Raw genomic sequence first — 11,524 nt, 5'->3', positions numbered from 1 at the left:
ATTACGTTGCGTGAGTCTTTCAAAGATCTCAGGACCCTGGAAAAGTTGTTTGTCTAGGAAGGAGACCCGTAAAGTAGTATGTCTTTATTAATCAACATAATTCAAATATAACTTTCAAAACCGTGTCAGCTAAGATTCTTGTAGTGACTGGAAAGAAAAGTTGCTGCCAAATGCAGTAGAATACAGAAATCAGCCGACAGAAGTAAATTTACCCCCCCCCCCAAAAAAAAAAAACCAATGAAAATAAAAATTTAAATTTAAATTAGATATAACCAAAAAAATTTAAAAAGATAAAATAAAATAAAGTAAAAAAATACCCCCCCCCAAAAAAAAATCAATAAATAAAATAAAATAAAATGTAATAAGAAAACAATAATTACAGAAAAGAAACACACGGACAATTGATTGCCAAACAGGTCGACGCATCACACTATAGCATTTCGTCATGAATACTCATTTCACACCCCATTCCAAATTTCAATTAATGCACAGAACAAAAGATACACATCAAAACGTTAACCTCCCTCTATTAAAGGCACATAGGCCTACTTAGTGTAATAAATCCGTTATAATAATGATTTCAATGCTTTTATGACCCTAAAGATTGTTTTCACGTGTTGCTGAATTTGCCGAATTCATAACAGCATTGAGTTAGGTAATAATCATTTGGTAATGGTCTCAACTTGAAAAGTTTTGAGGTAAACAGAAATCAAGGACAAAAGAAACGTTTATGAAATCTTTAACAAAAAAAGAAGGCACCATAGCCCCAAATGTGGTATCAAATTAAAGGGGACAACAAAACCTTTCATTTGAATGATGTGCCAGTGAGATTGAATATAGTTAAGAGTATTTGTTTGTCAAACATCTGGTATTCTGCCTAAAAAGTATGGGTTTTAGATATTTATTTTGGCACCTTGTTTTAACATGCAAATTACAAGTGTTATTGTGAATTTTTTTGTAACATAGAGAAAAGGTTCATTTTCTATGCCAAAAGAGTTTTATGTTTTGCTTGATTATTAGTTTCTTAATTTAATGTTTAAACTTTTTACCAAAGATGGACGGACAAACTGTAACGTAAGTTACCGTAACGTAAGTTACCGTAACGAAAGTTACCACCATTTTAGGGTAAGTGGCCAACATCTGAAATGAGATTTCCTTTATTACCCTACTAAACAAATAGTTTAGTTACCATCAAATAAATGGTATATATTACTTTTGTCAATGCATGTCCCTTATGAGGAGTCATTTGAATCAAGACCTCCAAAAAAGTATGCATATCCTCTTCGTGTAACGAAAGTTACCAAAGTTAATTGTTGTATGGATTCCTACCTCCATGATTGTTGCCAAGCCCTCCCTGCCCAATAAAAAAGCTTTGCAGTTTGTATTCATATGTTCAAACAGACTACAGTGTTCAAATATAAAAAAAACAGTCTGACAGTTGAAACCAGTGCATTAAGTTGTGAGGTTTTTTTGTGCATGTCCAAGGGCCTAAAAATGTAACGAAAGCTACTGTGAAATTGGGCATATATTTGATAAACCATTAAGTCGGGGAATCAATAACACCATTTTTGTTATTTCAAAACTCGGACTCATCTTTGTTTTCTAATGACCAGCAATCATGATCATCCTACAGCCAACCCATCAACGTTGTAATTTATCGCTTGCATGCACTGGTACTATTGAATAACGCAGCGAAATTAATTTTCAAGGAGATCTTTCTTTCAATTACAGTCATTTGTCTTTAATCTCCGGTCATATGAAACTGTCGTTTAAATTATAGCGTCGCCACCAGCTGTCACGCTGTTTTGTTATACAATTATTTTTAATTATTTTTTTTGCACGGGAAACGCAACATTTGATAGTGTCACAAAATACGCTGTCAGTACTTAAGAACACAACCCAGGCAATTATGTTCGTCAGGATGGGTTTTAGCTTTACCTCAATATATTCATCCTGGGTAATTCATCTTGCTAAGGCCAAAAAAAAGGTCTCCGGTTTCTGGTATGCGCGCGCGTCGCCGTAGCCATGCGCGTCGGCACAATGAAAAAGTTTTTTTCAATGAAAGATGATGCCTCAAAACCGCCAAACTCACTGGTTTGACTGGAATTCTGCTGCTGCGCAATTTCAACGTGTTTTTAGATGGGGTTATGATCGAGAGTAACTTTATGTGGCCTTTCTGGACTCCCATATATTTGCACTAAGTTTAGTCGGGCACCATTTGCAGTCACCAGCCGACATTTGAAGCAAAAAAGTCAGGTAAAAAAAAAAAGTCAGGTAAAAAAAAAAAAAAAGCCGCGTCGCCGCACCACTTTTTGGACAAGCTCCATACCAGAAACCGGAGCCTTTTTTTTTTGGCCTAAACAAAGGTACACATTTTGTTTTTTGTTAAATCAATTACATCATGATGATTGACTGAGAATTACAACGCGAACTGCTGGAAATTTTATTTTTGGGAGATTCGGATTTTAACATTGATTTCAACCCTTCGCTGACTTCAAGGAACTGTATTCTGGGCATTTTCCAAGTGCTTAGGAGAAAACGGTTCAGATTGTTGCTTGTTTAACTGTGACTGGTTAAAAGGTAAAGTTCAAAGACAGCTGACCACGCCTTTAGGCGGATTAAGTAAAGATCAACCCCCCCCTAATATTTCCTTTGTGTTTCCCCTCCCAACCCTGCATGCTTGTGTGTCCCCTACATGTTTGTTTCTTATTCCTCTGACATTTGCCTCTATTGAAGACCTTGCTAAGGCTGAAATATCAGGCCGCTCTGCACTTACACTACAGCTGACAACGCCTTAAGGCGGATTAGATAAAGATCGCATTAGTTACTGTCTACCGGATCGCGGAGGGACTTGTATAGCTTGAAGACTGAATCACCTGTTGGATCTGTCATCTTAGCCGCGATAGTCGCCTTCAAGACCGGGCAGCTCTGATACCTTAGATGCGGGTCATCGGTCAGGATGATTTCCTCCAAGAGCTCGGCAATCTCCTCTGGTTGTTGGTAGGCCCTCGCGGCGGGCATCAGATCCTTCTCAAAGTAGTCTTTGTACATTTCTTGGCCCTTCTCCTCCCAGGTACCGCACATGTACTCCACTTTGAATGATGGGTCAAGGAATTGCGCCAGAAGAGGTGTCCAGACTGAATACGGCTCCAAAATAATTACCCTGTTTAAAAGCAATCAAGGAAGACAGGTGCTTTGATCTGATCGTATAATAGAAGAGCGATTAACACATATTAGACTGCAGGACATACCGCACGTGTCTATCATCTCGTATACACGTTTGATGACTTGTATTCCCATTTGCATTACTTTTTCGTCACTTCCATAGTATATTTTATAAGAAGCATCAGTTAGCCCTTTGATTGGCTGACCAGAGGTCACATGTTCGTCAAGCATGGTCCCTTTTAAGCTCATGGCCCTTTTTAGTTGATGTGGCTTTACCATTTGCACTATCCCCCCCCCACCTCAAACAAATCTCGTTGTCTCGTCTAATCTACTCTAGTAGCCTATGAGATACTCACTATCAGTATTTGTATTCCCGATCAGAATTGACCCATATACTATAAATTTCTGCTTTTACATCGACATTCCTTGATATTCTCCTGGCCATCTCTTGTTCTCTACATTCTCTATAATTATTTTTAAATTGTATGAGTTACAAAAACTCCATTAAAAGTATCGATATTGCCAAAAAGAAATGTCTGTGATTTTGCAAAAAATGTGCAATACAAAAGGCTTTTATAGGCCTACCTGATATTGTAACCTTTGCGAAGGACAGGTGCTAGGCTCTCAGAGAATCCCTCCAATGCGAACTTGGATGCCGAATAAAACTCTATGAAAGGAGTTGCTGTAAAAAAAATATCAACAAGAACAGACTGGTATTTGGTAAGCGGTTCGGTGGATGTGTGAAATGACGCTTGGTTAAGTGGTGATTGTGTACATGCTTTACGACAGAGGACAGATACACAAAAGGAGAACAAAAGATCATTTTAGTTTAGTCTTTTGTTGAAAACGGTCCTTGATCGTATACGGTTATGTGTTTAGTCTGTGGGAGAGTATTATATTACAGGGACAAAGGGAAAACACAAAGCATTGTCCTCGGGCGTATAGAAACTCGAAACTTAGTCCTCACGTTACCAATCAAACATGTTAATTTTATACCTTCTACCCCGACTCCGCTTGATGTGTTGATGATACGACCCGACCTCTGCTTTTTCATGGCTGGTAACACGGCCTGAATGACTCGGGCTGCGCCTAAGAAGTTCACGTTCATGAGATCTAGAACGCCGTCTACGGAGCTCGGTGGATTGTGAAAGAAGAAGCCAGCCTGATCACCCAACACCCCGGCATTGTTCACTGAAAAGAGGGGTTAACAGCTGAAATTATTATTTTAACATTTTTGTTTAAATCAGATAAATCTACGATATACACCTCTCTGGATTTCTATCTTGAATCGTGGTAAAGACTGCATTATATACCAGCACTGAATATTCATTTCGTTAGTCGAATACCCTGATAACGGACATTTTATAGGTACAGTAGTAACCTTGGAAAAAAAGATATGTTTGTTAGTTGGGCTGTTTGTTAGGGTGTTTGGAGTGTTTTTTTGTTGGGTTGTTTGGGTTTGGGAAGTACTTTGCCGTTGCCACCTTGGCTGGCAGGTTCGAAAGTGAATGAATCGATTACAAAGATAAGGCATAGGCCTACTCATCTGTCTATAGTGGAGATATACTTTGTTGAATATAATTATATGCTCCTCTAGGCCATGGGCCAAAATCTGTATCAGGTCTAGAAGTTGAGGTTCGTCTTAACTTTCTGGTGTCAGCTTGCAATAAGGTCAACTTTACTAAATTGACAGTGCTGAATCTGATCTGGTTGTTCACATTGGTCTAAATTGCACATTAACCTGATGACGATATTTTTTCTCATTATTTTACCCATTTTGGTCAAAAATAGTATTTTGGGCATAATTTCTATGTTTTAAGTTCAAATGCCTTCAAATTTGACACAACAGATAAATAGGAAGTCGGCATGAACAATATAAGTCCATTATTAAACGCGCGACGTGGTTTTTATTGTAGAATCGATCATTTCAAACATAAGCATGATGAGATTTTGACGTGGCGTTATAAGGATTTATATTAAATTTACGTACCTCTGTCGACCCTATACAACACAAATCAATCACAAGTAAATTACAAGTCATGCAGTTTTTATTCAAGTAAATAAGTGACACACTATTTGTTTCTCCATTTTTATCCAGGATACATGTTTTTGGTGTTTTTTTTTTTTTTTTTTTTTGGGGGGGGGGCGTAAAACTTGGCTTCCAGAGTCCAAATCGAAATAAAAGGCATCGCACAGTCTTGAAAAATTAGTACGTTAGTTGACGTGTAGGAGATAACGCTCGATTGGATATCCACTCCGTTCACAAGTACCCCCTCACCGGCAAAGCAAGTTCAGTTGGGGTTGACCGACCGACGCCATCTTGCCTGACTATGAAGCGCGGCCACTGCGTGTACATGTACATAGTACAAATCCCCTGGTGTACCTGCGTCACACACAAGGAACGGTGAGCGCCAACTAGCGAAATGTCCCGCCCATGGGACGTCGTCTGTGTACATGTACATGGTGATCAATGGTCGTTGCTAGGTAAAAGGGCGCCCTTTTTCGTCGGCGCACGGAGCCCATAGGGCGCGCAGACTTCAAAATACGCGCGCAGTACGCTCTGAATTAGCAAGTCAGCGACACCGTTTACGTATTCCTTACGGCCAGGGGTTTAATGAAGGAACGCACACGCGCCCATGGCCATAGAGGCGAGGCTGTTACGCAATGGCAGCGATGCATCGCGATCGCCCTCGTGTGGCATAGTTACATTGGGGAAACAGTCCCCTTTATTTCGAATTTGTGCAAACGATGTGGAATGCACGTTGAAAATATAAGTTAACATGTTTCAAACTACTTAAAACCGAGAAATGAAGTTGCCACTAAAAAGTTAAGACGAAACTGCACATTACAGGCTTTGGCCCACGGCCTACTCATTGTAATCACAAGACTCATTCTAAATAAGCTGCATCCGAGATACTCGGCTCCGGCTTGCAATTACATATGTGTATATATGGAAGTAGTTGAAGCCGCCATCCATAGCCACGTACTGCCGGCTAAGCCATACGCGGCCTGAATTGAGTGACCAGTAGTGCATGAAGTCTGGCATGAAACGAAATCGCAATAATACTGTGCTGCCACCTATCATGACTGTGTTATAAAGAGTCGGCCTGCACATAGCGCCCTCATTGCAGACGAGTTTTGTTATTTAAATTGAGAGAGTATGAAAGTACAACGTTGAGTGGAACAAAGACGTGTGCACAGTGAGGGCGCGGTGCAAGCCATGTATAGATTGCCCAGAAGAGTGACGGCACAGCTCCGCTACCATTGTATTTCGACATTCCCGGCCCGCACTCACCAACAACGTCGATCCTGCCGTCCACTCGCAATATCTCGTCAACTACGGCCTTGATAGTATCTTCTTTGGTGACATCCAATTTACGGATGATCAGCTTTTTGTCGAGGGAGTCACCGGCAGCCTTTTGCAGGTCTCCCTTTCCGTCCAAATCAATCACTGTAGCGTAAACCTACGGATAGATAGTAGACACCATTGGAGGGCGCTATTGCGAACGGGGAAACACTTTTGTTTTTACGCTACGTCCTATCGTGTCCACCATAAAATTGGCTAACCCTGAATACCACAGCTCTGCAAAGTTTGTCATCAAGGAATTTAGTACCGTGATGTCTTTTGTATTCAACATCCATCTATACCTATAAGCCTGGTTTGTCATTGGTAATTCGAAGAATGCAGAGACGGACTACTGTATGCCCTGTACTGTATGCCCTGTGCACCAAGAGCATGTACCTCGATGATGGAAGCAATGCAAATGATCTATACCCACAACTTAATATCAAGCAAAACAAAAAGCTCATTCAGGGCAAGAAGAGGCATTTTTAGTAGACGTTGGTAACCCAATTAGTTTACCTAATTTGGGTTGCTGAATCCGAAAATGATGGATACCGAGCTGTATTCAGTCACTTATATGCCTTAGAAATTGTCATCGAAGTAAGGAAGTGTAAGTAGAATCATCAAAATATTTTTTTCAAAAAATACAATAATAAAAAATATTCCGAAATATGGGAACAAATATATTTCACGACAGGTATTTAAGATTTATGCAAATTAGGCATATGTCCACTTAAAATCCAGCTTGGTATCTATCATGTAACAATTTCTTTAAAATATTGCCTCGACTAATGTACTGATCGGAATACATGCTTGAATCTTGCATGTCCAGTAGGTATATTTTGCACACAAAAATCGTCACCGTCACCACAAAGAGACACTAACATCGAAAAGTCGATATTTTGCGATTTCGATGTTTTTCCTGATTATTTTGTGACTAATAACACATAATCTATCACCTCAAGAATTTACTAAACACATAGTTAATTAGTTTTGTCAAAACATTTATTAACATTAATTAACGTTTGCAACTTAATGGATCAAAACCAGAAAATACCATTCTTTCGCGTATAAACTGCCTGCACACTACGCGTCAAAAACGGGTTTTGCGTTTTCACGAAGTGACACAAATGTCACGTGATATGCGCGACTCACTTCTGGCGTTTTCACGAAGTAGCGCTAGCCCATTAGCTAATACACATGGTTAGCGTCACTTCGTGAAAACTCGAACACAGCGTTATCTGAATTTTAATTAGTTTGATAACTCATTACTAGTAATTTTTTTCAATAAAAATCGTTACATTAACGTGACATTCAAGATCCCAGCTTTCAGACAATGTAACAAAATTTGCATTTTGAGGCTAAAACGATATTCAGACCATCGTTTAAAACATCGTCAAGTTAAATCGCTTGTATCTCGAAACACACATTTTCCACTTTGCGAGGGTTAGGGTCACTTCGTGGTGTCGGTGACGAAATGAGGTCACTAATACGACACTGATACCGTGAGGGCATTGTGTACGCCGTAGCCCATCGTTAGTTTCGTTAGCTTTTGACTACTAATAAAGAAGAAGACCTGTTACCTTGAAGTCATGTTTGGACACATTGGCAAGGTGCACCGCCTCAGTCAGCCCCATTCCCGTTGAACAGCCAGTTATAAGAACTACCGTCGGTGCCATTTTGTTCACTGCCGTTATTAAGAATGAACTGTTTTGATGTGGTTCTCAGTTCATGTGTTATAACACTTGAACCGACCTTTGATTTTTGTCTTCCAACTTGAGCCTTAAAATAGGCGATCAGATACCACACTGATCTATTTTCGGACCGAGCTTTGTTTAATCAAAGGGTGTGCGTAGGCCGAACTTCGTGATATCAGTTCGAATTCCACCCTATAAACTAACGCTTTACATGCACATTGTGCATGTACTGAAAACAAAATTAGAATTTCTAAAATTAGGGATTCGTCATGCGAAATGCCACTATTATTATTAACAGCGCCGCCGCGTGCCACATTCTGTGTATTTTCGTCCGCTTTAACAGCGCCCCCTCTGATGAGAAATTATTGTCTAGGACCCCAACATGGCCACAGCTAGTTAGTTATCCTTTTCCAAAGTGTTTCAAGTCGAGTGATTTTCACTCTTAATCGTCTAGTCCTGCAAGTGTCACTCTTTGGAAAAGAAAGAGTATAGGTTTTATTATTTTGGCAGTTTGTGCCAAAACATTGCGTATCCATGGAGCTACGGTGTAGTGTATAAAGTTAAAACGTTGACCCATTGGGAACACCATTATGATTGTCCACGGCAAAATACCAGCTAATCAAAGAGGGTTTTTTTTATTGAACCATAGAGAGATTACACGTAGACAAAGTTTTATGAAAGTGTATAGCAAGGGAAAGGATCGAGCTGTCCATGCAAGGTGTAATTTGTGAATACAGGGCCTCAAGAGGAGGGCGAAATGCCCCTTATCCTCCATTTCCACTCCAGAAGCCTTTGCATCACGGCATGACTTAAGATGTTTGGTGCGAAATAGCCGCCCGGGGGGATGTACAAGCAACAGTTTAAGTGCCTCTAACTGCTTTGATCCTTAGCGCGGTTCCACGTTGAGCTCCCAGCGTGACAATAATTTCAGCCGTCACCTTTAATCTACACCCGAATAACATCACCATCAAAACGGGGCAGGTGACGGGCATTGGGGCCCGACCGTGCTAACTCAATTTCAACCCGCCGAAGGAGCATTGGATCACGCGCTCGCACCCAAAAAGAACCCCGTCAAAAACTAATTTAATGGGGCGGCTCTGTTACAAAAAGGAAAGCCGCGAAATTCGGCTGATTATGTTATTTCAACATACGCAGTGGGGGGCGCTGTTTTGTCTGACTATTATACGGGCGGCATGTCACTGTTCAATGGTGTCACATTCTCGTCTTGTTTCACCGTGTAAGGACGAGATCTAGTTAATGAAAATATCACTTGGTCTGAAATCACATTTCTCAATCGAAATCGTATTACGGTCAGGTTGTGCCATGTCAGTGTATTGGTGGCTTTTCTTTCAGGGAAGGTTTGGGTGGTGGTAGTTGATACCTTCTCCTTAATTAAGTTTAATCAGGTTATTTCCCAAAATTTGGTCTGCCAGTGCCGTCAAAGATAGAGGGAAAAACTTTCGTTGTGTACAGTGTTTGTACCAACATCTTTTCTTTTCCTTAATTAAGGTATGTGAAATGGAAGGTATTGACACGCAAGGGCGGATCCAGAACACAATTTGGGGGGGGCCAAAAAAAAATTTGGTCCCCCCCAAAAAAGTGGGTCTAAAAAATTACGGCGTGGGGTTCGGGGCCCGTGAGGGCCCCGAAAAATTTTTGGATTCTAGATGCTCTGTGGTGCGATCTGAGGCAATTTCTGACCACTTTAACCAATTTTTTTGAGGAAAAGATGGTGGTGTACTCATTGCCTGCCTTTATTGCGATGTCACATTAAAAAAAAAAAATTGGTTTCGTTTTGGCGGGGGCCATGGCCCCCTTTGGCCCCCCCCCCCTGGATCCGCCCTTGTTGACACGTGAAAATGGAAGGTTTGTAAAATGGAAGGTATGGACTCGTATATGTGAACTTTTTACGTTTAGATGAAATTTAAAGTTTGAATTATGCAAAGTATTTTTAGAGGATTTTTTTTTCATACGCCAAAACAACGCTTCATGCAATAAAAACATGGCAGCATTATTAATAAATCTTTGTTGAACGCGAAGCAAAGACATTTCAAACGATTTTTGCAGCAATTTCTAGCAATGACAATTCTTTTTTTTTCATGAAAGGAATTCCTTCCGAAAATGGTACGTTTCCACCTTCAAATTAACGGAACATTGATTTCGTTAAAAAAAACACGTTCTGCTGCACAGGATTTTTTTCAAACAAGAAATAATGGCTTGGAATAGGTTCAATGAGGCGTCATCATGATGTCATTTTTGCTATACAACAAATATCAATTGTTTTGAAAACTGCTGCAACCTGCTTACTGACTGCATGGATTGACCTGATCATACAAATCAGCAAAATTGAATTTTGGTATTTTTAATATTATTTTCACGGTGCTTTGGAAAGTCCGTTCCGTCTTTGGGTATTTTTTTCTTGCTGTCAGTCAGGCCAGTCCTCAAATGCAGCTGCCGCAATGTATCACTACTCACAGTAGAAGAGGGAATAGAGGTAACGTTGTGTGGATATATGATTTATTATGATGCATATTCACATTATGGAGTCATTTATTCATGAACACTGTCAACCTTTTGAGGGGGCAAGCTTACGAGACCAAGGGGAGCTATATTAATTATTAGCGTCTAGAGAGTTGGGGCCTGAAATCACCGAGCAAGCCAAGTCGGTCGTGCCGTGGCGCTCGGGCCGATCCTATACCCGGGCTCAGTCGCGGATCAACGATTCGGTGTTTCGTTTCGAGATTTGAAGTGTCGACCGTCTTGATCACAGAAACACAAGCCCCTCCGGCAGTCTAGGGCGAAATAAGACATCATTGTTTACCGGATCAGAAGAAATCTATATCCTTCCATTGCTTGCGATCAGATGTCGTGGATAATTAGTAAATTTGAGTAGGAAATAACACTGGATAGGTTTTTTTGTTTTAAAATTCTTTTAACAATGGAAAGTTTGCATGGTGAGGATAACAAGTTAAGTTTGCGGAAACACCATGTGAAATTAATCCTTTTTTGTGGGATTTTGTGATGGTTCTTAGAAGAACCGGTTTCGTCTCGGACAGCATACTCAGTCCGTCGTCAGGAGACTGAGCGGATTCCAACTGGAGGTGGAGTCTAAGGAGTCTTGGAAGAAGCAATGAAGCATCTTAAACTTGGCGTGATCGCTGTTCGATACGGACGTAGGCCTATCTTGTCGAGTTAAAGACAACCTGAAGGTGTTACAATGTTTTTTTTAAATCGACATTGTGAACCGTCATCTCTTTATGCTTTCATTTATTTTGATCGGAGCTATAAATTTCTCCATCGCTTTACAAAACTGGCAATA

At 40.3% G+C, this 11,524-nt stretch overlaps 1 protein-coding gene across 1 annotated transcript; it reads right to left on the bottom strand.

The window, feature by feature from the left end:
• Nucleotides 1-2,362: 2,362 nt before the first annotated feature.
• LOC119745005 (retinol dehydrogenase 8-like) lies at nt 2,363-8,220 on the bottom strand. Its single transcript, XM_038221230.1, has 5 exons — nt 8,092-8,220; nt 6,461-6,629; nt 4,162-4,356; nt 3,751-3,847; nt 2,363-3,163 (listed from the first exon to the last, which is right to left on the bottom strand). Exons 1-5 carry the CDS (start codon nt 8,185-8,187, stop codon nt 2,821-2,823), a joined length of 900 nt encoding a protein of 299 aa, XP_038077158.1. The 5' UTR covers nt 8,188-8,220; the 3' UTR covers nt 2,363-2,820.
• Between the last annotated feature and the right edge of the window lie 3,304 nt (nt 8,221-11,524).

This window comes from Patiria miniata, unplaced genomic scaffold, assembly GCF_015706575.1.
Source record: "Patiria miniata isolate m_02_andy unplaced genomic scaffold, ASM1570657v1 HiC_scaffold_7, whole genome shotgun sequence".
Lineage (NCBI taxonomy): Eukaryota > Metazoa > Echinodermata > Asteroidea > Valvatida > Asterinidae > Patiria > Patiria miniata.
Note: the sequence above shows the minus strand (reverse complement) of the source record. Positions and strands in the feature narration are given on the sequence as shown.